The sequence below is a fragment of the Drosophila serrata genome, unplaced genomic scaffold, assembly GCF_035046125.1.
Source record: "Drosophila serrata isolate PLE 108 unplaced genomic scaffold, ASM3504612v1 contig_308, whole genome shotgun sequence".
NCBI classification, from domain to species: Eukaryota; Metazoa; Arthropoda; class Insecta; order Diptera; family Drosophilidae; genus Drosophila; species Drosophila serrata.
In genome coordinates this window covers 66546-93933 of record NW_028257206.1, presented here as the reverse complement: position 1 = coordinate 93933, position 27388 = coordinate 66546, and the positions used below count along the sequence as shown (strand labels likewise).

Here is a 27388-nt window from a genome sequence, read left to right as displayed (position 1 = left end):
GGATGTCTCGCCTCATCCCTTAATTGGTGGAAAAATGATTATCCCTTAATTGTTTTTTTATGTGGATGGGATACAGCGCCTGTATTGAATGACTTTCCCTTTTCTTTGTTTCCAAATGACTTTTGAGAATGGGGTTTTTTTTTTTTTTTTTTTTTCTTTTTTTTTCCTTTCCAAAGGCCGTCAGCCGATAGGGTGCACAGGGGGATCAACGGATGACTGTGTCATCTGCCGTAACTGTGTACACCATCGGTAGTGCGACTATACTCTCCAAGCGAGGGCGGCTGGAAGCAGGTCCCCAGTCGAGGCTCGACCGGGGATGCTGACCAATTGTAGTCGGGCGGACTTAGGCAGTCTTTAATCAAGCCTCCCCTCAAGTCAGGTGTGTGATGCGACCCGTGCACACTGACTTCCAGGTTCGCAGCTGAGGGGTAATTCCAAGCTGTGTCTGCACGGAGCCTTCCCAGGGCCAGGCAACCCTGGGTCGTAAGTGGCCTTGCCGCAGTTTTGGGGCGAAGCTGCGGTCGACCTCTTTTCAAAGCCCCAAACCCCCTCTGGCCCGCTGCGCTTGCCAGGTCGAGCAAAGCGGGCGATCATGACATGCTATGACTTCTACAAACCGAGCTTCGGAACTCCTGGGAGAGGATAAACCCCAAAAACTGTCAACGAAGGACGAGAAGGAGATGCAGAGGCCGAGACTGGTCGCTGCATCTCACATTGTATCGGAGACCGACGAAGAAGAGTCGCAATCCGAGGGGAGAGCGAGTAGCACTCCCCAACCGAAACACACAGGTGGGGCTCAGCTGAGCACCACCTCAGAGATTGCGAAATTGTCTCACCATCAGAGACGAGCGAGGGTTAACAGAGCCCGCTTCGTTCTCGGCAAGATAGCCAAGAACGAGGCTGAGGGCAAAACCGACCCTCGGGATGCCGAGGACAAAGCCAAATTCCTTGCGGAGATCGCGGAATACGAGAACTACAAAGCGGCAAACCCGGCGGCGTTCCAGCCCTCGAAGGCGAAGCGAATTCGCTCACAGGAAGTGAGCGAAAGCGCGCCTAAGAGAGCGAAGGACCCACAGGGCAAGCCGCGTGCGACGAACTTTGTCAGCCAGGCAAAGAAGTTCAGCGAGGTGGCCAGAGACAGTCTGGCTATGGCACTGGTGGACGAGCTTCATGACGACGGTCGCCTGCTGTCGGAGAAGTGGGAGGAGATTGAGGCCAAGTTGGCCGACATGGTGACCGACAGGTTGGTCAGCATGCCGACCGGCCCCATCCCCTCCTTCGACTCCTCAGACGTGGTCAGAGGGCACCGGGTCATCAGGTGCGACGACGGGTTCTCCCGAAGCTTCCTGGCGGAGTGTGTGGCTAAGATTAGCGACACATGGGCTGGCCTTAAGATTAGGCTAGTCCACGCCAGGGAGATCCCAAGGAGACCCAGAGCTCGCATCTGGTTACCAAAGGGCCAAACTGACCATGCTAGGGTGATCGCCTGTCTGAAGGCCCAGAACCCAGACATACATACAGAGGACTGGACCATCCTCAGAGCAGAGCAGGAGATGAAGGCGAGTCAGCCTTTCCTCCTGCTGATCAACCAACGCTGTCTGCCCCAGCTGGAGGCAATGGACCACAAGGTCAGGTACGGCATCAGGAAGGCCAAGATCAAGGTCTTCTTGGCCGAGCCGGACGAGATTCTGGAGGAGGTCGATGACACCAACAAATTGTTGGACGACATGGTCATCGACGACAAATCTCCCGACGCCACCCCCACCAACATCGATGTCGAGAATCGTGCAGATTAACCTGAAGCGCAGCTCGCACGCTTCAGCTAATCTCACGATCCTTCTAAGGGAGAAGGATATCGACATCGGTCTGATACAGGAGCCTTGGACCAGGGACGGGCAAGTCGCTGGACTGAGAATCCAAGGATACACACTACTGTGCGCAAACTCGAATGGTAGGTCGAGAGCTTGCATTGTAATTAAGAATCACTTTAATGCTTTTCTCTGTCCCAATCTCAGCACACCTGACCTAGCAGTGGCCAGATTCGTGGCGGCGGATGGGAGCGGAGTCATCATAACATCGGCGTACATGGCCCATGACGAGCCGGCCCCGCCTGAGCCGGTAGTCAAGCTGCTGCAATGGGCGGAAGTGACGAAGACGACCCTGGTGCTCGGGTGTGATGCGAACGCAAGACACACGCTCTGGGGGAGTTCGGAGACTAACGAAAGAGGTGAGTCACTCTTTGATAATATTATCTGTAGAAACGTAACAATATGTAATAAGGGCAATACGCCGACCTTCATCTTTCCGAGTACGGAAAATTTTCAAGGTTGGGAAGAGGTGTTAGACCTCACATTACATATAGAGCAGAACAATTACAGGGTCGAGAACTGGAGGGTATCGACAGAACACTCCTTCTCAGACCATAGGTACATTTTCTTTGAATTAACGACACCAGTTAAGAAACAGGTGCCAAGAAGGAACCCCCATAAGACGGATTGGAACAATTTCAGCGAGATTGTCCGATCTAAAGTTAACGGCAGAAGGATCAAGACCATATCCACTGCAAAGGCACTCGACAAGGAAGTCGAGGGCCTAACTAACATTCTGAACAACGCCTTCAAAGAGACTTGTAAGCTAACATTCTCGAAGAGGCAATACCCACCGTGGTGGACAAAGGAATTAAGCGAGCTCAGGAAGAGCGCGAGAAAGTCCTTTAACCACAGCTATGTAACCCGGGACTGGGGAACATACAAAGAAGCACAAAAAATTTACAAGAAGGCAGTATACAAGGCCAAGAAAGAGTCCTGGCAGAAATACTGCGAGTCACTGGAAGGCATAAAGGACACGGCGAGAGTAAGCAAAATCCTCGCCAAGGGGCACATAAGCCCTACCTTGATCAACAGAGCAGACGGCTCTGCTACGTCGACAATTGAGGAGTCACTAGAGCTACTAGTTGACACCCACTTCCCAGGAAACCTAAGAGTGATCTCGGAACCCGAGGGGGGAACGAACTCTCAAATGGATACACCTACGAAAGACATCATTACCACGGAGCGAATTCAGTGGGCAATAGATTCTTTCGATAAATATAAAAGCCCGGGCCCAGACGGCTTAATACCGGCAATGCTACAATCAGCCAAGGATAGCATCTGCAAATGGCTAAAAGCCATTTACGAAGCATGTTTAAGACTGACGCACATCCCACTGTTGTGGAGAGAGGCTAAAGTCATTTTCATACCCAAACCGGGCAGAAGGGGGCATATCCTAGCAAAGGATTATAGACCGATAAGTCTCACCTCCTTCGCCCTGAAGACACTAGAGAGACTGCTGGACGTCCACATCCGAGAATCTCTAGAAGGACATCAACTCTCGGACGCGCAGCATGCGTACCGCAGAGGAAAATCAACGGAAACAGCGCTACACGTAGTTGTACATCATGTCGAGAAGACATTACAACACAAACAATATACGATGGCAGCCTTCCTAGACATAGAAGGCGCGTTCAATAACGTGAACCCCGACTCTATCCTGGACTCCCTCAACTTGCTAGATATTGAGAGAGGCATCAGAGAGTGGATCGGAGTCATGCTAAAGAGCAGGACGATCACAGCCGAACTGAGTGGCACTCACCTCACACGGACTGTGAAGAGAGGCACACCTCAGGGCGGGGTACTATCGCCCCTACTCTGGCTCACAAATATGAACGCCATATTGACAGACCTCAATACGGGTGGAGTCAAAGCAGTTGCCTACGCGGACGACGTAGTACTGCTCGTTTCAGGACCATACCCTGACGTTATTAGCGAAATAATGACGGGTGCGCTAGGTCGATTAAACAAATGGGCAAAAACCTGCGGACTAGGTATCAACCCCACTAAAACGGAACTTATGCTCTTCACGCGAAGAACTAAGATACCACCCTTCAACATGCCCAGTATTAATGGCATGGAGCTGAAACTATCGGAGCGAGCGAAGTATCTAGGAGTTATCCTGGATAAAAAGCTCTTATGGAAAGATAACATTGCAGAAAGAGTAAGGAAAGCAAGCATCGCATTCTACTCCTGCAGGAAAATGTTTGGAAACAAATGGGGACTGCACCCAAAGATAATTTTATGGCTCTACACTGCAGTGGTAAGACCAATTCTTACATACGGAGCCCTAGTATGGTGGCCGGCACTAACTAGGGCTTACAACAGAACGAAGCTGACACGGATGCAACGGGCAGCGAGTGCGGGGGCAGTGGGTGCAATGCGCTCATGCCCCGCGGCTGCTCTCAACGCCATCCTGCATATAATGCCGATAGAGCTGTTCGTGAAGGACACTGCGGCACAGAGCGCAGTAAGACTGAAGGCGAGCAATTGCTGGAGGGACTACGGCGCCGGGCACGGCAAGATCCTTGCAAACAGTGGCATTAACACAGACGTTAAGACCGACTACATGATCGCGGAAATGAAATTCGGGAATGCATTCTCGACATCATACCCATCAAGGGAAGACTGGAGTAGGGGCAGAGTGGTAGAGGAGAACGAGGTGTCCCTCTACACCGATGGCTCAAAAATGAGCTGCGGCGTAGGGGCTGGGATCTTCGCTGAAAATTGGAGAATTGAACAGGCCTTCAATCTCTCTAACTCAGCGACGGTCTTTCAGGCTGAGTTACTAGCCATAAGGGAAGCAGTCGAACTTTCCTTAAGGCAGGACCTCAGGGGCAATAGAGTTCGAATCTACTCGGATAGCCAAGCGGCTATAAAATCCCTATCTGCCGTGAAAACGAATTCACGACTTGTGGCAGAATGCAAGAAGGCCCTTAATAGACTTGCCGACAAAAATAAGGTACAAGTAACTTGGGTACCGGGACACAACGAGATCCCAGGAAATGAGAAGGCGGACGAACTAGCCCGTGCAGGCTCGGCAGGGCTAAGTTCTGACTTCGAATTACCGATCTCCCTAAACGCGATCCAGACGAGGATCCATGACCACTTTAGGCAGATAGCCAATAAAGAATGGCAAAGCAAGAGTGATCACAGAAGGTCAAGGGAATGCTGGCCGAGGTACGACGAAAAACGAACCAGGGAACTGCTATCCAACAGCAAGCGGGATATCAGTAGGTTCACGGCACTCACCACGGGACATTGGGCGATCGGTTCGCACGCAATGAAGCTGGGACTGCCATACAACGCAATCTGTAGAAGCTGTAAGCAACCTACAGAGCAAGAGACACCGGAACATCTGCTATGCTTCTGCCCAGCGCTAAACCACATCAGATTTCGCCACTTCGGTGCCTACCAGATGGAGTCACTGAGAAACATAGGAAAGCTGAAAGTTTCGGCAATCCTAGGTTTCCTGGCTGACTCCGGATGGTACTGATGGTGTATAACCAACAACAAACAGAGGGAGTGGAGCAAAAAGGAGCTTAGCTCTAATTGGAGGCCCCAGCAATGGGCCTCACCACTGCAACCTACCTACCTCCTTTCCAAATGACTTTTGAGAACGGGGGTTAATATACCTCCCGCGTTCACTTTTTTAACCCACCACTCTGCCCTCTCATTGAAATGAGACTTGAAGCCTTCTTGGGAACTCTTCAATTAGCAGTATTTGTATACAAGATACCTTTTTCATGGGTCAGTATTTTTAGGCATTGCACACAGGGTATGAGAGTTACCTCCTACCTTTTTGGGCCATGCGATTTGCCTCCTGCCTTTTTCAAAATGAGAGCTCTTTAGTGACCATGTCTCTTCGTGCACACACAAGTGTCCTTTTATCGACAATAAAAATCTCGGGTCACTGTGACCTTTTCATCCCTCCCCTTTTTCATTGCTTTGAGCGATCACAGGTGACTGCAGGTATGTGACCTTTTCACCCTCCATCCCTCTATAGTTTGGGATCGCCAGAAAATGTCCTTTGGTGGAAGTGTCCCTTTTTTATCATCAATGAAAATCTCGACTGACGGTGACCTTTTCATCCCCTTCTCTTCAATGGCTCGTATGATCGCAGGTGGGCACAGGCTTCTATGCGACCTTTTCACCCTCCATCCCTTTTTGGCGTGTGATTCGATCGTGGGAAGATGATTGAACGCGGATTGAACGCACTCCGTCACATTTGCACTCATAGCCGTAACGACTGCTTCTTCGTGGCGGTAGCGCTTCCACACACGATTCTCACGTGTCCACACACCATTCAATCAGTGACCCTAATTAATTTTTATTACCCTACTCTTTTAAGGGGTGACAGGTGTCAGATAACCCTAATTTATCTAATTAATGACCCAAATTTTCGATAAAATATCAAAGCTGTCCCGGTTGTTAGGAATCCCATCTACTACTGCGTTAATGTTTTATAGTGTATGATATATTTATGTTTATCACAAAGATCGGCTATTAACTTTGGAGTTCTTGAGGTTTTTGAAGGGAGTCTGTTAGCAGGACAGAAAGTTAGGTCATAGTGTTTGTCGTGATGTGAGTATGGATATTTCAAGTCTACTTCTAAAATATATCCACACTCATTTCTCTCACAAATAGAATTAATGTTATTTCTATTTCTGGTTGATTCACCCATTTAAGATTTCCATAAGGAAGTGCTTCGGACATTGCCCATCCATATAAATTATTAGCATTCACATACATAAAATATTCTGACTCCTTACTCGGTTCAAAATCTTCAAGGTACCCCACCGAATTCCAGACTGAATATATGTAATCATATCAATATCAGTCAGTACTTTGAGGGGTATTCATTTATATATATATATATATAATGGCAGGATCGAGTTGGTAGATATTTAAACAACAAGTTCTGAAACACGTCTGTGAGCAACAAAACATCTGTCTTTAAGTTTAGTTACAAATAATCTCTGAGTGTTTGACACTTAAAGTGACTCCAAACCTGAACTTCATGAAGAAAATTAACTTTAGAGCATTTGGAGTCTGTTACTTTGCTAAAAAAATTATTTCTTTGTGGGAGAGAGGTTTCTGATAATTTCCATCATATTTTTCACTAACGAAATATATTTCGAGATGATAATACATAATTCCATGTTCACAGGAATTATTTTAATTTCTCCCTCAATCTCCCCGAGTTCTTTCACAACCAAGTGTGAGTTATATTTGGAAAGATTGTGGAAGAAGGAAGGTCTTATATACAAATTTTTCTAAAGAGGGGTCGAATGAGCATTTGATGTAATACGCGAAGGCTATTGGGACAAGCTTATTTACTTATTAACTGGAGCCTCAAGTCTTGGGCCTCACCACAGCAACCTACCTACCATCTATATACTTTCACTCATATAAATGTCGGAACGGGACGGACGACTATATCATATAGCTGACATAGGAATGATCGCAAAATTTTAACATTAAAAAAAATTATAACAAATTATTCAGTTTTCAACAGATTTTCATCAAATATGAGTTATAGCCATTGTATATTATTCTACAATTTAGTGTCAAATTTTATGAAAATCGGAAGACTATTAATTCATATAGGTGCCATACAAATTATCGTTAGATATAGAGGAAAAATTAAAATTTGTGATCGAAAACTGTAAGCAATATGTATAGGTGAAAAAAACCTCTTTGTTTTTAACATAAATATTTATAATTTATATTGTATTGATTTCTTGTCATCGTAGTTCTATCTGCAAGGGTATATAAACTTCGGCATGCCGAAGTTAATTTCCATCTTTATTGATTATTGAATCTATAGAATCTGCTCACTTTGTGTAGGGTTGACCCACTTATTTTTGATTTAATAACCTCTACAGCAAGTTGTTCGTATTGTCCTTTAGTCATGCACTAGGTTTATTACCGTAATTAGTTGTTGAAGATTTATTTTTCTTCCATTAAAATCAGGCACAGCGTGAGAAATTTCCTTATATATGCCCTCTGGGAAGCTGATTCATCGAGCACTGTGAAGGTCTTTTGCTCAATTACACTGTCAATAGTATCAGGATCTGATTTTTCTTGATATAATAATTCAGATTGAATGCGAACAGCGGGGACAGTAAGGTTAATAATGTCCTATTTCTCTATTGAATGGCTTGCAGCATCAGACTCTTCTGTCTCTGCTGAGTCGTCTTCACATTCTAGGGTCGCCGACGCAGGCCGTCGAGAGTACGTAGACGACCTTCTGGTGCAGCAACGCTGCCACTGTCGACGGAGACCTGGAGGCGGCCATCGCGGACAGCCGCGGCTCCGTCCTCCAAAGCGGAGCAAGCTGCAGGTGGAGATGAATGACGCGTCTCTTTGTATATGATTAGCAGCTCCCGTCATACTTTTTGCAGCCATTGGTGCTGCGACACGTACCCTCCGAATGCTGGTGGGCAAGGCAATTCGAGCAGTACTTGTTGATAAGCACTGCTCGAAGGCGCTTAGTCTTAGAAACCTCTTGTATTTCCGAAGAGGATGGTCTCCCCGATATACTCGGCAGCGGTAGGATTGAATACCTCGGGAGCGTCTGCTGTCCAAAGTTTCGGCGGTTCGAGGACGCGGCATCATGATGTCGAATTATTCTGCGAGGATAAAAAAACTTTAGTTGGAGTCGATTGTGCTTCGGACCTTTGAGGCGGAACCTTATTCTCCACAGGAAGACGGATGACCTTGTGGACGGGGCGTTTTAGGCACGGATAGTCATGGATTTGTAGAAAAGAGTTTTTAAACTTTTACCCCGGCTTCCCATGTGTGGAGGCCCCTTGTGTTCTAAACCGCCATACTTGTCCTTGAAGGCTATATGCTGCATTCACGGACTCTTTGCCGGTCTGTAGGTAGTCCTTTGAAAGCAAAGCTGCTGCCCCCACAAAAGGTCTTGCCATTATCCGAGTGGACCGGCTGAGGACAACCGCGCCTAGCTACGAAACGAGCAAAGGCTGCTTCTCGGTTGTAAGATCGGAGGCGGGTTCCAAATGGATGGCCTTAGTGGAAAAACACACAAATACACTCACGTATCCCTTGGAAACGAGACATGCTCTTCCGGTATAGTTTTTGATTTAAAAAACGCCGGCATAATCAATGCCCGTGTAGAAGGAGACTCGGTCTCTCGGAAGATCGCCATCAGCTGTGTTTGGAGTTCTTCTTGTAGATCCTGCAACCTTACACGGATTCCTCACAGACTTCACCAGATTCTTGATTTTGGGAATCAAATACTTTGATCGGATCAGGCGCACAATCAATTGACTGCCGCCGTGGAGGGTAATCTGGTAAGTCGATTGGATGAGAAGGCGAGACAACCTACAGTCGTAGGGCAGAAGGATTGGTTGGCGCTCATCATAGTGCAGGGTTTTTAGAAGGACGTGTTGGCCAATGAATGGATATAAGTTTAAGATTGGAGATGGCAATGGAAGAGGCCGTATCTCGCGCAAGCACTTGTGCTCTTGGCCGTATTCTCTACGCTGGGCAATGGATTTCTTCACTCGTAAGTCGTGAAGTCGGCGAGATTGAGCCCTTGCAGCGCTTAAGGAATCGTCGAACCTACGGCAGGACTCGCAGTGCTCTGTCCAGCTTCGAAAAGTGTTCCAGAAACTCGTCAGAGGGGGCCATACTAAAATGCACCCTGACCGCCCGCTGATCTAGCAGCGTTGTTCAGATGCACATCGCTAGCTCGTGTAGAGACACGACAAGCCAAATCGGCGGAGTTCTGTTCGGATCGAACGTGTGCCCAGCAGTCGACTGGTATCACCTGGCTTATCTTGGAAACTCTGTTGGCCACAAACGTGGTCCAGTTGCAAGCAGGCTTTCTTAACCAGGCCAGCACGATCGTGGAATCGGTCCAACAACGTATGTCGGAACTGGCAGTCGGCATCGGCCATATCGGTCAACAGCACGGCTCCACAGATAGCTTGCCTGGGAAGGGACACGGTCTTTACTGGAGCGGCTCATGTCTTGGCTTCAAGGAGGTGTGCGAAGGTTTCATAACCAAACGAAACGCACGTAGATAGCCGCTCCAAAAGCGGACGCATCGCAGAAGCCATGGTACCCAACTTTGATATCGGAATGATACTGGACCCATCTCGGAACACGGATCTGGCTGAGGTCGGAATATTCAAGGAGGAACGATCGCCACCTCTGAATCATTTCGCTAGGAAGCGAATCGTCTGATCTTGCAGCCAAATCTCTTGTATGAAGATTTTTGAACGCACTATGAACGTACCGAGCCATCCGGCAGGATCAAAAACACTCGCAATTTTTGATAACAACTCGCGCTTGGTCTAGGAGGTTTCCAATGCTATCTCTGGTGGGACGAAACAGAATTCATTGGACCTTGCCGTCCATCGAATACCGATTGTCTTGGCCGTATTTTCGATGTCGAGGAACTCGCGATGAAGGAGGTGCTTGACTGGAATATTCTCCAAAATAGACATGTGGTTGCAGTCCACTTCCTTAACGGAAAGCCCGCGGAGTTAAGAGCCTCATGAAACTCTTGGATTGAGGTTTGGGCTTCATTTAGGGAGTTTGCTCCTGCCAAAATTTCATCGACGTACATATTTTGATTTATAATCCGGCTGGCTTTTGGAAATGACTTTGGACATCCTCTGCAAGCTTTTTCAGCACTCGAATGGCGAGGAAAGGAGCGCAGTTGACCCCGAAGGTAACCGTTTGCAACTCGAAGTCTCGGATATCCCCTTCCTTACTTCGGAACAGAATTCTTTGAAAAGGCGTATGCCGACTCGTAAACGGTTCATTTTTGTGATGTCTGCAATAAATACGTATTGAAAGTAGCCTCATTTTAGAATCTGGATAGTTAAATCTGATTGCAGGACTGGGCCAGGATGAAGAATATCATTTAAGCTGATTCCATTTGCAGACGGACTGAAAGAGTTAAATACAACGCGATGTGGAAGATAGTTGGTAGGAGAACTACGAGTCAGTGGAACTTTTTTCATATGACTATCATATTGCTCTTTTAGGGAAAAGTCTCTTTTTGGATGAACCATTAATATCCTAGATTACATTCGGAGTTTTCGGGGTCGCAGAACGGAGCGTGACCACGTACCTCCCGCTTGCGTCTTTTCTCTTTGTTCGGATAAAGTTACTCTCACAATAGGAATCCGATCCTCCTACCATCTTGATTGGTAGATCCACCACCTCCCAGAACTTGTTTAGAAGTGTGTCCAATGCATCATTATTAACATGGCGTACCTGTGTCGTGAATGATGCGACTCTGTTGGCCTGTATATTAGTGATCGGCCCCGTAAGCACCCACCCAAAGATGTTTTTTTTTGCCCTAGAAGTAAACCCCAAATATCCCTTCCCGTGCCACCCATCATCACTGCCGGTAGAGTGTTGGCTCCGGTTAGGATGTCGAACTGGGAACTTTCAAAGAAACTGCCCATTGGATATCGGGCAGGATCTTCAAGGAATTTCTAGAAATTGGATGCGAGGGCAATTTTCCGGCTAATTCCGGAAGGACATAGGCTACGGTGTCTAATTGTAGACCCGGCGTGGTAGGGGAGAGGATTGCAAAATTGCAAAGTCCTGTCGACTTTGCCGAAACCGAGTGGTTTTGCCCAGAGACATTAATATGGATGTTGCGGAATGGCAACTTAATGATCTTGAAAAGACGCTTCGAAATGAACGTCGCTTTTGATCTCGAGTTGATTAAAGCTCGTGCTCGGTAGTTCGTGCCCAAATGGCACCGTTTTTTGCACCGTTGATTTGCTCGCAGATGCATTACGGCTGAAGGGTCTCGAGGGTGCAGAGGGTGAGATAGAACTCGCATGGTCGGAATTTAGGGCTGTGTGTGCTTGAGCAATCGCGAAGCTTATGGCCTCTCGCGAATCAATTCAGACATATCTGCTTCTTTTTGATGTAACCGGAACGCGCGTCGAATGACGTTTGAAAGAAAGCGCGAGCAAAATCTTACTGGATGATTCTCCTTAGAGCATAAATCACACCCTCTCTGTTTGGTGCTAACCTTTGTCTCGAAAGATTGATGAAGCCTTTTCGGAACAGTCCTAGTCGGTTTCATATCCTCGATGGCCTCTAATGTCCGGTACCTCTCACTCAGGAAGGTGTTCATTTCCTCCCAAGCTGGTATTTCGGAATTCGAAATGAGGGACTGTTTCCATAAGGACAAGGTGACCTTCGGCAATTTGCTTGCACACAGGATATTTGGGAGTTTGCCAGCGCTGTTAAACGCCCCTTAATCGTAGACTGAAGCTCCTTTAGAGCTTGACCAAATGAAATGGAACTCAAGTTAAAAAGGAGCTTGAGTCGCTTATTTTGGAACCAGTCTTGAAGCGCCTACCACGCTGAAGCGAAACCGTCATTTGTTAGTTGAGACAATGGACTTTGCTTCGCCACTTGTCTTTGTAAGGATATTATTGACAACAGCTGCCGTGAACATAAACTGCCCTGAAAGTGGGCCATCGGAGGTAGTCCCCGTGGAAAACTTCCGTATCACACGGAAGTAAATGGCAACCGGATGAAATTTGCGTTTGAGAGGGAGCTGGAACGATTGGAGGCGTTACCCTTTCTAGAGTTTAATGCCGCACATGCCTCATATACGGAATAGCAATAATCATTTTTGGACTGCAGCAGAGGCAAATTGCTGAAGGATTCTTGTAGGGCAATTAAGTCGGAGCAAGTCTCATACCCTTTTTCAACTTTTTCCCATAAGGCTTGTACTTGTTGTAGGCGTACTTGTAATGTAGGAAAGGACTGAGAAGCTTGACCAGGAGTGTTGATCTTTGCTTCAAAGAGGCTTAGGCGATCGCTGACCACAATGTATATGTGCAACGCAGCGGTTGCGGCCGTTGGCCGATTGGAGGATGCCATTTTTTTTCTGACTGCTCGTGTCACCATTAGGAATCCACTCCCGGAGGTGGAGGGATTCTCTGGCTTAACTGCAAGCGAAGATTCTCTAGATGCTGTCGTGAATGAAATGGAAATGAATGGGAGTGGCCTTCGAACTTGTTGATGAAAGATCCCTTCCTTGAGACGCGGACAACGCTGAGGCGGTTCTTCCTTTCAGACTTGCGGACTTGGGTGTTGGCCTAGCGCGAGCCGGTACCGGAGAGGATGTGTTGGCTTTCGGCTTTTTTCCTGACGCAGATGTCGACTTTGAGTTTCCCTTGATGGGCATGCTCAATTATGCCCTGACGAAATCGAGGCCGACTAGCTGACACACCGCCAAACAGGATAAAAGAGTTGAGAAAAGGCCTGTACTATGGTGAACAACCCAGTCTAAATCTCCATTCGAAGAAAGTTAAGATTCGCTTCCATCAATGGTACAATAGTTTAAAAAAAAAGATAAAAAATACCTGAAATGCGGCTACCAGTGCTAGCTAAAACAAATAAACAAAAATATATCTAACCTCGATACAAATGTACCAAATTAAACTTTCCTTTTTATACAAAAAGAAATAATCTAGGAACGCCAAAAAATTTAGCCAACTGAGAAAAATATTGCTCTTTTTTTTAATAAATAAAAAAAAAGTAGCAGACAATCGGCTAAAAACAAAAATAAGCTATAAAATAGCTAATGCATGTCGTTACGCCGTAATTAAAGAAGAAAAAATTCAAATAATTTTAAGTCCTTGGTTGTAGGTGGCGAATTTTGTTTGATCGGTCACTATAGAATGTTTAAGTGCAGGTGCTTGTGCACGCTCTAGGCATAACGAGACGAAAAAAATTACAAATAATTGCTTGATATGCCCTTATGCAGGTCTGTGTATGTAGGTATGTAAATAGTTGTGAAGATCGATGCTTAGCTCAGAATAGTGCGAATTTTGCCCAATGTACATATGTATGTATGTAAATAAATTCGTATTTGTTTGATACTGAGGGTATGAATCAAATAGGGTTTAATTTGTGCGGGTGAAATATTATATATTTTTTTTATTTTTAAATGGAGTGGATGAAATATTTTTTATTTTTTTTTTATTCTGTATATATGTATGTATATATGTATAATATTTTTAAAAAGTTATGTTTGTGCATATAATGTATGGGTGTGTTTGTGTGTATATATATATATATTTTTTTTAAACGTGTGTAAGTTTGGCATATATTTAATTAGAGTCGAGTGGATGAAATTTTTTATATTTTTTTATTCTGTATATATGTATATATACATGTATGTATATATGTATAATATTTTTAAAAAGTTATGTTTGTTCTTGTAACGTATGGGTGTGTTTGTGTGTATATACATTTTTTTTAAATCGTGTGTAAGTTTGGCATATATTTAATACTAGCTATACCCTGCCACGTTTCTCTGTGGCATATTGTGGTTAAGGGGGCACTTCTGAATACATCAAGGTTATGGCAAAAGCATCTTCCTGGAATAAGGTGAAGAAGGCAGTCAGAGTTGTCGTAGGCGGATTCAGGACTCTTTCTTGCACATTTAGTACTGTGAAATAGACACGTTGACCATTCTCCAAATTGACTGCCAAGTGAACTTCAGCTGGATAGCGTTCATGAATTGGGAACGAAAAAATTCTCCATGCAGCCTCGTTGCTGCTTATGTATCTTCCAGCCTGGTATTGAGAGATTTCATCGACAACTCGTACTGCATTGCTGTCACCATTTTCTGCCTGAACACCAAAAACTGCTATATCGCTGCCTTTATTCACGTACTTGCAGTTATATTTAATCGACTTCACGGAATTGCAATATTCTACGTTGATGTGCGCTTTGTATGATTTTGACAATAGTGGTGAGTATGGAACCACCCAACGATTGTCTACCTCAATATCACCAATTCTCATGTTTAAATTTGCCGAAGTCCCTCCATCTTCAGTTGACCGTCTCCTATACAGAGGATATCAATCGTCCCCTGTTACGGTGTTGGCTGTAAATGCTCGAGGATATCGCTTGGAACACTTCCCGTCTACCATGCATGGTGAACATGGGTTGAGGGTACCACAAGGGCCATGGATCATGTTCTTGATGACAACTTCATGCAAATCCGTATCAACCTCGGCCCGTGGAATCTCAGCGCATATAACATCGTCGATTTCATCTGGAGTAATTTTATCATACAGCCAAATCAGTATGTGCGCATGCAGCAATCCTCTTTTCTGCCATTCTACTGAATACATCCAGCACCGCACAGATCCAAAATCGCCATGTTTCACAATGAAATCCAACAGTGACTTGAGCTTTTGTCTGAAAACACGGGCTGTGATGTCATGCCTATCCCTAGACGATTGTCCAGGAAATAACAGCTGTACTATCTCGTCCCAAGCTGGATTGCATGTGAAGGTGATAAATAAGTCTGGACGACCGTAGTAACGAACATATGCCATGGTATCTTGAGCATATCCCTGCATGTGGCGTGGACTACCTATGTATGAGGATGGCAAAATCATGAGCTTTCCAAAGTTGGTTGTATTACGGTCATTCATCGGAACATCCCGCAAATGTATATATTCCTCGGACCGAAGTTTCGTCTGATTCAATCGAAGGAGCCTGACAGTATATGCAGACCTGATGCATCCGGCCAATAACGACATTGCGATTCGAGCTGTAATCAACAGTTGGATTATATCTGAATGCAAGACGATTGTATTGCAGGTTTTGATCTGCTGCAAGCTGTAAACGCACTTCAGCTACTCTTGCCCTGTCGCGTTCATTATTTTGAGAGGGAATCAAATCGATTGCTGCAGAACGCGACTGCCTAGCTCTCAATCGTTTTCTCTCAAGCCTATCTGCTCGTCTTTCTGCTGATTCCTCGTTGTGCATCTGCATTGCTTTCAGCCGCTCAATCTCTCGGATGGAGGCCCGTTCTTCGCCAGTCATATTCGTAATCTTACGTCTGTTTGCTTCTGTATTGCGAGTACGACGACCCAAACTCGACTTCTTGGGTGGCATGACTTCGTTTTTTACTGAACCTGAACAAAAAAATAAAATTTTTATCTCCAATTTCTTCTTTCAATATGTTTTGAATGTTTGACAGGAAATACTTCGATTCAGCTGGCTGCCTGTAGAGGGCGCAGCAGTAGGGGCACGGGGAAACGCTAAAAAAATTGATATATTCGCAACCGCAGATAAGCTATCAACATCAAAAGTAGACAATAACCGAGCTGGAACCTCAACGCATGTTGTGTAAAAATTTGGGCTTAAACGGTTCAGAACTTTTCAAGTCTATGAAGGAAGTAGACACGAACAGAGCATTTTTATATATATAGATACATAAGTCGAGTGAATGAAATTTTATATATTTTTTATTATTTTGTATATATGTATATCTATATGTATAGTTTGATTAAAGTTTATGTTTGTGCATACTGTGTATGGGTGTGTCTGTGTGTATATAAATATATTTTTTTGATAAGCCAAATAAGTGCAGTTTAATGACGGACGTGATAGTTCATATGTATGTGAATGTGACTATGGACTTAATATATATACATACATATATGTTCATGTATATATGTATGCACATATGCTTGTACACCAGCGGATCACAGTGAGAAAAGGTAGATGGCCGATATTGGCAACCGCTTTTGGACTTAATAAGAGAAAATTCAAATTCAATTCAAAAATTGCATCAGCTTATAATTGTGCTGTGTCTGTGTAGCGTAGTTTTGGGAAGTACCGTTTTTGAGGGGCGACAGCGTTGAGTCGCTGTCGCCGAGTGTGTTTCGAAGGTATTGATATAGAAGCGATGAGGATGACAGATCAGTTTACTGCGTACTGCCGTCGTCGCTAGAGTAAACTTCGAAACGCGCTTCGCTCTAATGGGAGACGAACATAATTAGACATATATATCTTGCACTTTTCACTTTGGTCGGAATCGGATGGAAAGAAAACGCCGATGGCAAAAAGAATATGGCGACCACGGATGAATGGATTTTGGAAGGTGAGTCGTACTTATCTTGAAAAAATCCGAAAGGGGGCACTGGTGGGATCAGGATAGATCTGGCGATCGAAGGACCATGAACAGGAGTGGGCGGATTTAAATTCCCAAATTAAAAGCCGTCGTCAGCTATTTGTTTCGTCAGCGGCCGCTGGCTTTAAATGGTGTTGTTGCTGTTGGCTGTCCCCTCCGATGGTAGAAATAACGAATTCGCAGGGCGTCATTTAAACTTCACTTTCGCTTCATTATAATGTTCTTTGGGCACTAAAACTAAATCTTAAGTAAAGGGCTGGTGGGACCGCGGAGTAGCGGTTGCGGCTAAGAGCGGAGAGCGACGAACGAAAGCGAAAGCTTGTGCTCCCACACTGCTGCTCGAAATTAAGCGCCCTCGTGGCGCGAACAATATCTAAACCTAAGGCAGCGGTCTGTTATGCCTTGGTAAAGGCTAAGGATAACGCTGCCACCTATGTAAAAGTATAGAAAGTTCTTAACTATATGTATTTGCAGCAACGGAAACGTAACTGCAAGCGGAGTGTGATATGAATATCTATATGAGCGCTGACACTTGCATTTTCGCTCAAGGCATAAGTGTCGATTTACATTTCAATCACTTGCAGAATGTCTTGATTCGCTTAGCGACGGCAATGACCAATCGTCCGAAAGCTCGCTCCGGCCAAATTGCTGACACAGCGTCTGGTCGGAAGCTCGTGCACAGCTGGCAAACACTGACCATTGGAGTGGCCGCTTTTAATTTAATTTATGTCAGCTTTAAGCTTTAGTTCTGATTTGAAATTTTAACTTCAAATAAATAATTCAAATAAATCGCTGCCAGAATATTTTCTGCTGCTCCGCTTCCATAATTTGGTGTTAACTTTTTATAAAAAAAAAAGATTATTAACATACTCATTATTTGTTTGACGATCTAAATTGTGGAATTATATGTGCTAAATTTATATTTTCTTGTGTATTTATTACCTCTGTTATGTGTTGTGTTTACATTTTTTATTTCTAAAAATGAAGTATTTCAAGCAGATAGATAACGACCACAAATGAAAAAAAAAAATATTAAATATCTCACCCTAGCACAAGGGCGCCGATGAGAAATAATTTATTGTGAATTTATTTATATAATTTTATTGGGGACGGAACTGTCTCATTAAATCGTTGGCATTTAATTTAGCTCTTTTGTGTCGTTGTGCTTTTTGCTTATATGTAAAACTCTTTGCATTAGGCTTGATACAATCTTTGGTTTTATATAATAACAGCTCGCGCTAAATTAGAGGCCCTGCTGTCCTCGTGTGGCATCATATTGTATTTCGATGCAATTATAAATCGTCTCGATTTCACATGCAGTGAGAAGCAGGAATTGGGTACCCTCAGGCAGGTAGAAAAAAAAGACCCTCCTCACGAACAAGGCCACTATGTCGCACGACACTGCGGCGGCGAAGCTCCGGGATGATGCCCTTCGGGTATTTATTTCGGGATTGAAGCGCAGCCTCACAGACGTCCTCTTCTTGGCAAAGCCGAAGAACTTGCCATCAGCACTCGCTTTCGCTCAAGAAGTGGAGGCGAACCACGAGAGATATTCCTTCGCGGATTCATTTGCGATAAGCCAGGAGGATAAAGATAAAAAACAATATCCGAATGCATAAATGATATTCATAGCGGCCACTGCAATGGTCAGTGTTTGCCAGCTTTGCACAAGCTTCCGGCCAGACGCTGTGTCAGCAAATTGACAAGAGCGTCAACAGACTCCCCCAAGCCAATACTGGAAAAAATCTGCACTTCACTAGGCAGTAAAAGTCTCAAGTCCACTCTACCCCACGCAAGGATAGGAACGATACTATTCATGAACCCATGGATGTCGACCCATCACTGTCTAAAATGCTTATGTCTCAGGCCCCGGCTTACCAAAACAGGAAACCAGCCGTGTCCGATCGATCTGGCCCGCAAAAGAGGCAGGTTAACCACGTTCCGTAGGGCGCAGGCAATTCCGACGAAAAATGCATGGCCGCAGCTTTGAGCGCAGCCCAAGACATCAAAGACGACTCCATTCAAGAATATGATTCGGACGTCATTAATTTTATAGGGGAAAATCAATGCCATCATCGGCCTTGACCTTTTAAAACAGGCAGGGGCATCGCTTTGTCTAGTTTCGTGGTCACCTCAAATGGGGCTCCGAAGTACAGAAATTAAATCATGTCCCGATGTCAATTTTGCCAACATTGCTCCGACGCATCGACTCTGGCGAGGTATGAAGCTTGACTTTACAACATGTCGGTGGTAGCTACCATCAGAACGCTTAGTGAGGAGCCCATATATTCCTAGCTTTACACTAACCCAATGGGAGCAGCAGATTTTGTCCACAGCGAAATCTAAGTCCGCCTACAATAACCCAATATAGGTAGTAGATATAAACGGCAATGACGAATCGGATAACTGAAAAATACGGCTGGTACTGGACTATCGCAAATTGAACGAGAGGACAATACCTGATCTCAATCTCATGCTAAATATCTCTATGATACTAGGGAATTTGGGCAAAGCCAAATACTTTACGACACTCGATTTGAAGTCCGGCTACCATCAGATCACACTGACGAAAAGCGACCGCGAAAAAACTTCCTTTTCCGTTAACGGAGTTTCGAAACTTTTAATTTGAACTAAAAAATGCTGCCAGCATTTTTCAAAGAACCATCGGCGAAATACTGCGGGAGAAGATTGTCAAATTTTGGTATATCTATGTCGAAGATGTCATCGTTAAGATTGGGTTTTTAAGGGCCTGCACTACGCAAACATAAAGGGTGACAACGCAAAAATAAATAAATAAATAAAATAATATAGCGACTAGACGAAGCATTGTTGAAGATGTTCCGGCAGATTTGCAATTTCAGTTAGAGGATTTGGATGAAGCCAAACCTACGAAAGGTACGAGTTCAAATAGTGAAGAAGAATACTTGGAAGCTCTAACAGTTGATTTACCAACCTTAAAAGAAAAAATAAAGATGGCATTATCACAGCCATAATTTTTAAAATTAGCCTCATCACTCTCACCAGATTTTGATGCCAAAGCAGAAAATTTGCAAACAGAACTTCGATGATTAGGAATCCATACAATATAAATTAAATATATTTATTTTAGTAATCCACGGCGGTTTATTCGAGCTTGGCGGATAATATAACGGAACAAATTCAGTAAAAAATGAATTTATGGTACTGTAAAAAATATCCACGGCAACTGCCATGTCAGTGCACATGTATAGATCGGACCAATTGAACTTGTTTATAAAATTATTCAGCCGTTCAAAGTCCGTTTTGCGAAAACACAGGACTTTATTGGCTGGACGGTCAGAAATATTCTGTACGTCACACCCAATATCAAGAGTCACATCGAAAGTTGGATGATAAGGATCTTCGGGCTGCGTCAGAGGCGCCACCCTTGCTAAACTGACTCTCGCAGGATCAGAGACGAAGCAAAAATCGAGCAAGCGCTGAAAGGAATTTCGAACATGGTTGACTTGAGACAGCGAAATGTCATACAAGCCAGCGATAAAGCCATGTTGTGTAGGTGTATGGAGAGTATTGGTGGAATTATTTGAGCACCAAATAGCACCAGGGATATTAAAATCCCCAAGAACTACCAACTGGTCTCTATCCAAAAGTCTACTGGAAACCATCTGAATAGCGGAAAGGTGGTTCCAATGAATAGGAAGTTCCGACAATGGAGGTTTGTAGGAACAGGTAATGGAGCTACCTTTGATAGAAAGCTTCACACAATTGAATTCAACATCGTTGCATTCCTCGAAGGTTAATAATTCTGACGTGAGTGAGGAGTTCACCACTATAAGAACTCCACCCCCGCGTCTGATAGGGCGATCTAGCCGATATACCGTGACCACAGCTGGAAAAAGTTCGGAGCTCAGAATCTCCGGCTTTAACCAGGTTTCTGTGAGCACAATAACCTGAGATGCAAACGAAAGGCTATCAGAATATAAGTTAGGAAGCTTACTACGTAAGCCTCTTGCATTCTGATAGGAAATACCTAAGGAGTAGGTTAGTTTTTTGGGTCGGGATTGGAAGACGTAAAAGGCGCATTGGTATGATCAGGCCTGGAAAGAGTTATTCCTACAGGCCGCTTTTCCTTTTTCTTCGCCTCGAACTTATTAACAACGATGTACTGTGGCCAGAAGTTGAGAGAGCAAATAGTGTTAAAGAGCTCTTTAGGGACATTTATTTTAAAAGATAAAATGTCCCTAGCGTAAGAAAATTTAAACTTTTTTACCTTTACCTTTATCTTATTTTTTCGGCTCTGCAAAGTAAAACATAAAACTGTTTGTGTCTTTATTTCATTACAATTTCAAAGTTATTTATCCAGCTGTCGTCGGTTTTCGGGAAACCTAACCAACGTACAAGAGATCTTTTTCTTTCTCTTTTAAGTACCTTCTCAACTAGGTAGGTATTCTCAAATCTAGTTTTTTTTACAGCTCTTCCTTATAGAATCCACCCATTTCCATTTAAATCTTTTAATAGATATGTTGTTAGATATGTATTTTGAATCTTGTATATCCTAAAAATTTCAACATTCCAGTTAATACTCCCTTATTCGAAATTCTAACACCAATTTGCAGTTTGATACCTGTAAACATTTTTTTATTATTGTATACCGTTCTTAATATGTGTTACTCATTCTCAGCGTTAACATCGATGGGATCCATTTTAATAGTCCTGTGTATTTTAATTTTTTAAAAGTTTATTATCTTTTTGTAAATATCAACCCGTTGTGGGAAAACTCTTTCCACATAAGTTCTTTTAACATTCTGTTGAATCTCTCTACAGTTGAAGCTTTTAAAGTACTAAATGTTGAATAATGATTTATTTGATGTCGCTTCATCAAAGACTTAAATAAGAGTTGAAAACCCCATTTTCCATTAGATTTAAAAACTTTTTCATTGCTGCTTTGCAGCCCTAGATTTAAGTGCTTTACCACGCAAATTTCGAGAATATTCCTATCCCACCAGATCAGCCAGCCATAACGAATTTATTCCCTTTGTAGTAACCCTCCGACGTAGAATATGTTTGCGCGCAGGAGCGTGTAATTCATTAATAATTCCTCGCCTACTCATTATCATATAAAAGACTTTGAAATTATTTCGAAAATTTTATTTTATCAAAAAATGGTTGAGACAACAACCTAAAGTCTCTCTAATCGATCTTCAATATCTGTAGTTTTCTCATCAGGAATACTAACAATTAGATCTTGTTGATGTGAAATTATCGAATCCCTCAACGTCTTTTAAGCCTTGTCGACATATTCCTTGTTGGCTATATCTATAGTTTCTTTGGGAATCCCTACATTTTTACACGTTGAATATTAAAATTACCCTGTGTATCGGTATCGAATCAAAACTTTGACAAATCTCTTCCTAAAATGTTGTATTCCTTGATGTTACGGACAACCTCAACTCATGAATAGCTTTATCAATATATTCTTTGATGACTTAAATTAAAATAAGTAGTAATTATAGTTAGATAACTTAAACAATTTGTCTCCCAATGCAAATGCTAGCCGCTAAGTATTGCTGTGACGTCATAAGCAAGTGAGCCGCCTCCGCGGCGAAGTTTGCACACGCATACAAACGTGCGAGCGCTTGTACACATGTACACATAAACGAGAGCACAGCGCAAAGAAACGCACCCCTGCTCATCGTTCCACGGTCGATCTGCCACTGAAAAGTAAATTCTTGTTGTGCTCGGTTTCGAACGAATGCTTCGAACTCGAAAAAGCCGAACGCACTCTGGGGTTCTAGACATTTCGTTCGGGTACTCTGGGGTTCCTGGCTCAGCCATTTGACGTCTCTATGTATTTCTTGCTTAGTGGTCCTACCTTGCCCGTCCACTCACATATCTCCCTGAGTGTTGATTCCATGATCGAGCTAAGGGTTGATGGACAAATTCCAGTGATAATTATGTTTATTTCGTCAGCACAGGCTGTTTTCTTCGGGGACTTTTTTCTTGAAGCTTCTGATTAGGTTGTCAATCACTAGATTCCATAGGAGGGGCTATAGGACTCCGCCTTGTGGCGTGCCTCTGTGCACTTCTTTCACCATAGAAGCGGTGCCCCAGTCTTATTGAACCCGTCTGCAACTTAGTAGATTTGTTATCCAAAAGTTGATGGCGGGGAGCGTGTTGGTTGCACCTAGGTGCTCCATTATTGCGTCTGTGCTTTCATTATTGGGGCATACAATAATGTAAGCATATAAGCATATGTCTACAAAGAATCCGAGCGAATATTCCTTGTTGTGCATGGCTCTCTCAATGGTGGCTACTAAGGAATGCAGCGCCGTCTCCACTGATTTCCCTTTTGAGTATGCTTGCTGGTTGATTGACAGTGATCTGCCCACATCGTTTCTGATGTCCAGAAGCTTTTCTAGCTTTTTCTGTAATCCTTGGGACCGCTGCTCTTTCCTGCTTTAGGCAGAAAGACAATCCTCGAGGTCCTCCATTGGATTGGGAAATGGTCCGTACTAAAACAAGCTGTGTAGAATGCGTAAAGTCATGGAGTGATCGAAGCTGAGCTGATTTTGAATGGTGGGTTTTTTTGAAAGCAACTTCCGAAGTATAGCCGTTTCTGGGGCAGTTTCTATCTTGGTGCTGAAGTTTCTCCTAGAGCTTCTTTGTGCCCTGCGTATTTTTTTCTTGTAGTTTCTTAGCAGGATTTTGTATTCCTCGTTGATAATATCGTCCTTCGCCTGCTTGACGAGCTTGAAGAATTCTCTGCAGCTATCGCGTTGGAGCCAGAGGTCCTTGTTCCACCAGGGTGGTCTGGTCCGTTTCTTGCTTCTTGAAATCGGGTATGATGCGTGATATGCGCCTATTAATTTCGTTGAGAGGGTCTCTAAGGAATTTTCTATATCTTCATCGGATTTTACTGTGCCCGCAAAAGTCGCGAGTTTACGAGAGATTATTTCTTTGAACTTTCCCCAGTTAGTGTTCCGGGGGTTTCTAAAGACTGTTGGTTTTGGAGAGTGATCGAACTCGCATTGGAACTGTATGTACCTGTGGTCTGAGATGGATGGTCTCTTCAGGTCTTTTCAATCTGATACCATTGTAATTTGTGCCGCTACGAGTGTTATATCGGGCACGTTAGACGAGGTGGGGCCAACAAAGGTGTGTTCCTCCCCAACGTTTGCTATATATAAATTGGTAGAAAGAATAAAGTCTAAAAGTGACTCACCTCTGTCATTTATGTAGGAGCTGCCTATACGCTGTGGTCCGCATCGGCTTCTGCACCCACGTTCAGTTGCTGGTCCTTTGGGCTGGGTTCTAATAGGCTCCTGAATTCTTCCGGTGGAGCTGTCCTATCGTGTGCCATGTAGCAGGAAGCTAACAGTAGGTGCTTCTTCTTGTTTTCTAGCAACACCACTGTCAGGTCATCCGAGCTGTAATGAGACATAATGTCAGCTTGGAGACCCTTCCGTACGAGTACGGCGGTTCTGTTCCTGCTTACCGATAGTTTATAGAACGCTCTATAGTTAGGACTTTAGTATATACCGGGCTCAACTCAACTCGACGGGTTTACTACTATCATCAGGTCCCCGTCTTCCTCCTCTTCGAACTCATCCAACGTCAGTTCCTGGGCGGCGTCGACTATGGTTTCCAGACCTAGGTCTTTCTCCACCTGACCTGCCTTCAGGGTGTGATCATCCTTATTCCAGGAATGGCGCTTTTTGAGGCGCAGGTATTCGCTACCCATGCCCCAAGCCTCTGTCCTCTGCCTCCTTGTTAATCTGGAGGACTGTGCATTGGCCCCCCTCTTTGGGTAACGGGCTCGTGAAGTCGGGATGTCGGAATTTTGACGCTGTAGCAGCTTCAGCGCTCGGGCCCCTTGGACCTTGGACAACGCTTCCATCTAACCGACCGTTTGCGTCAGCCACTTTCTCGTCGGGTCATCCATACACTTTAGGATTTTGACCGCATTTAGCGACCCGGCACCATCGAATGTGGGCATGAGCGCTACATGGTCTTCCTCCATCTTCACTGCGCCTCGGTCATTTTCCCATTCTGATCGCTCCTGTCAATGAGAGCCACGATCCAGTGTCGTTTAGTCACTTCACTGGCCTTTGCGTTTTTCTTTTCCTTGTGTTTCTTCACGCCTTCCACCGACGTTTGGGCTAACATCCCCGGTTGCTTCTCCTTTCTCGATCCCTGCGTAAAAAGTTTGTTTTATTTCAGGGGAACCAACCACTTGCGTTTTATGCCTGCCGCCAGACACATCCCACCATGGCTAGTGATTCATATCCTCCAGAGTTCAAGCGGGAGGAAATGACTCGAAGCTTTAGCTAGACACTGCATTACCCCGGACAGAGCATGCGCCACGCCATTACCATTGTACGGGGTAATACAGTGCCCATTGCATTTCCGGGGCCCACGTGGAGGGTTTGCCAGCTTTTGATAATTAGAAACTATATCAAAAAAATCAATAAATAAGTATTTTTAATTGGAAAAAAGGACTTGGAGACTACTTTCAGAATTTATTTTTCAGATTTACTAATCCTTCCAATTAAAAGTCACAATTCCATATTAAGAAGGGTAAATTTTCTGGTAGATGCAAGAAAGGGTCGTGAGGGTGATCCTTCCTCTAATGTTGTGAAAGAATGGGGTGGTGTATGTGTGTGTGTGTGTCCATGTCTTATATCTCACAAGGAAAAGCACACGCTCGTGGTAAGCGTCACTCATATTTTTGTACTTTGGTTTGGCCTTGACAAGATTTGTACCCTTACTCAATTGCATGTAACGTCTCTTTTTTAAGTGAGGATCGTGTGTGAACGTCATTCAATCCAAGCGTGGATTTTCCGTTAGAAGACATAAGCCCCTCTTTAAGACCCCGTTCCTTTTTTAAGTGAGGATCATTGCTGACCGTCCGCGTGCGCTCCACGATCGAGCAGAGCGTGGATATTTCCGTTACGACTCTAGCACCCTTCTTTAATTCGACTCACGTCCCTTTTAAAGTGAGGATCGTGGGTGAACGTCCACGTCCGTGAACGGGATCGCTACGATGAAGGATCGCTACGGTGCGCCCTTTTCAATTGTCTCCCGTCCCTTTTTTTAGGTGAGGTGCTTTCCAGGATCGCTCGGGATCGCTCCATCCCTATCGCACTCGTATCCACATCCTTGTCGGGGCGCTTGAACACTTGTTCACAAGTGTGCTTTTACATGCGCTTAGCCTAATTAATTGCATCGTTATTATTCCAACCATTGACAGGTTGACATCTACAGCTATTTATTTTAATACTACCAACAGCTATTAGGGCTTCTGGCAAGGCAGTTTGGTTTTCTGCCGTGCCGTTGTCGGCCGGTATTCCGAGCTTAACCCTCTGGCCGGATACTTTGAGGAGTCATTATTTGGAACGCCCTAGGGAACAAAACATATATCACCGGCGGTACGTGCTCTCACCGCGGCACATTGTTCTAGCGCTAGATCTCTGCACTCTTAGAAAAAGTGATGCTAAGTGCCCGTTGCGGTCTTGTGGGATCCGCTTAAATGCTGTGCTTGAATTGCGGTTTTTTTGCGCCTGGGAGACTCATTTAATAGCGTAGGGCTATTAAATTGGGTGTCCAGCGCCAAGAACATAACATGAGATTTGCGAATCCAGGCCTCGCAGCAGTAACATAGGCCGATGTTTTTATTAACATTGTCGCACAGCCAACAGCCGATGGAGAGGTCACCTGTCGTAATGGTTTTTTTTACATGTTTTGGAAATGCAGACATTTTGAGAATTCATTATTCGGACTTGCCACTGTATTTTACGTTTGAAGATAAGCGAGTGAAAGCAATAGATAAAACAATGTAAGCAGCACAAAGAGAGCCAGAGAGCCAACCCACGAGCGATCGTGGGTGTTAGCAAAAATCGTTTAGCTGTCGCAACAGCGCAGAAAACGGCTTAGCGAGGAAGGCACAAATAGGAATGCAAAAGAATGCAAAGACAAAAACTAGCAAAACAATTTAAAATTGACAAATAAATTCAATAAAATACACAATTTTAAAATGCTGAATGCACACGCGAAGTGAACGGGAAGTTATTATTCACAAAAAAGAAGATTAACATTGAAAGCCCGGTGGGCTATGAATTATTTAAACACAAATCGAGAGCGCAGTAAAAAAACACACATCTGTCCACCTGGAAAGATAAATGGAAATAAACAACGCTTTTATATATTTATTTAAGAAAATAGCACATATCAGTCATTATAATCCATACTCTTACCTTTGCCTTACCTTAATGATGCGCTCCAACTCACCTGGAGTGGGCAGTGGCAAGGATAGGTTTCTTAATAAGTTTTCATTTCAACAATTAACAAAAGCTAGTGGTTGTACAAAGAACATAAGACGCGGAATGGATAGTGCACTTTGAAATAAGTCTTACATTTTGTTCACGTCAGAAGGCCCTCTGGTGGGCCGCTGCGCCGCCCCTTCTCTTCGAGATTTGGAAACTCGAAGAGAAGGGGCGGCGCAGGCAGCTCCCCTCTTATCGGTATTCGCGATCGTACGCTCCCGTATTCCCGGGGTTCGTTTGCTGATAAGGGACGAGCTGAGGGA

At 44.3% G+C, this 27388-nt stretch overlaps 1 protein-coding gene and 1 long non-coding RNA gene across 4 annotated transcripts in view; both read left to right on the top strand.

Annotated features, from left to right (window-relative positions):
- Window positions 1–27388, top strand: part of LOC110187781 (uncharacterized) — a 231703-nt gene that overhangs the window by 161172 nt on the left and 43143 nt on the right. The window lies entirely within an intron of this gene.
- Window positions 182–2227, top strand: LOC147642990 (uncharacterized). The gene is made up of 2 exons (XM_086837409.1): window positions 182–1951; window positions 2016–2227. The coding sequence occupies exon 1, from the start codon at window positions 603–605 to the stop codon at window positions 1794–1796; it is 1194 nt and encodes a 397-aa protein (XP_086693535.1). The 5' UTR covers window positions 182–602; the 3' UTR covers window positions 1797–1951; window positions 2016–2227.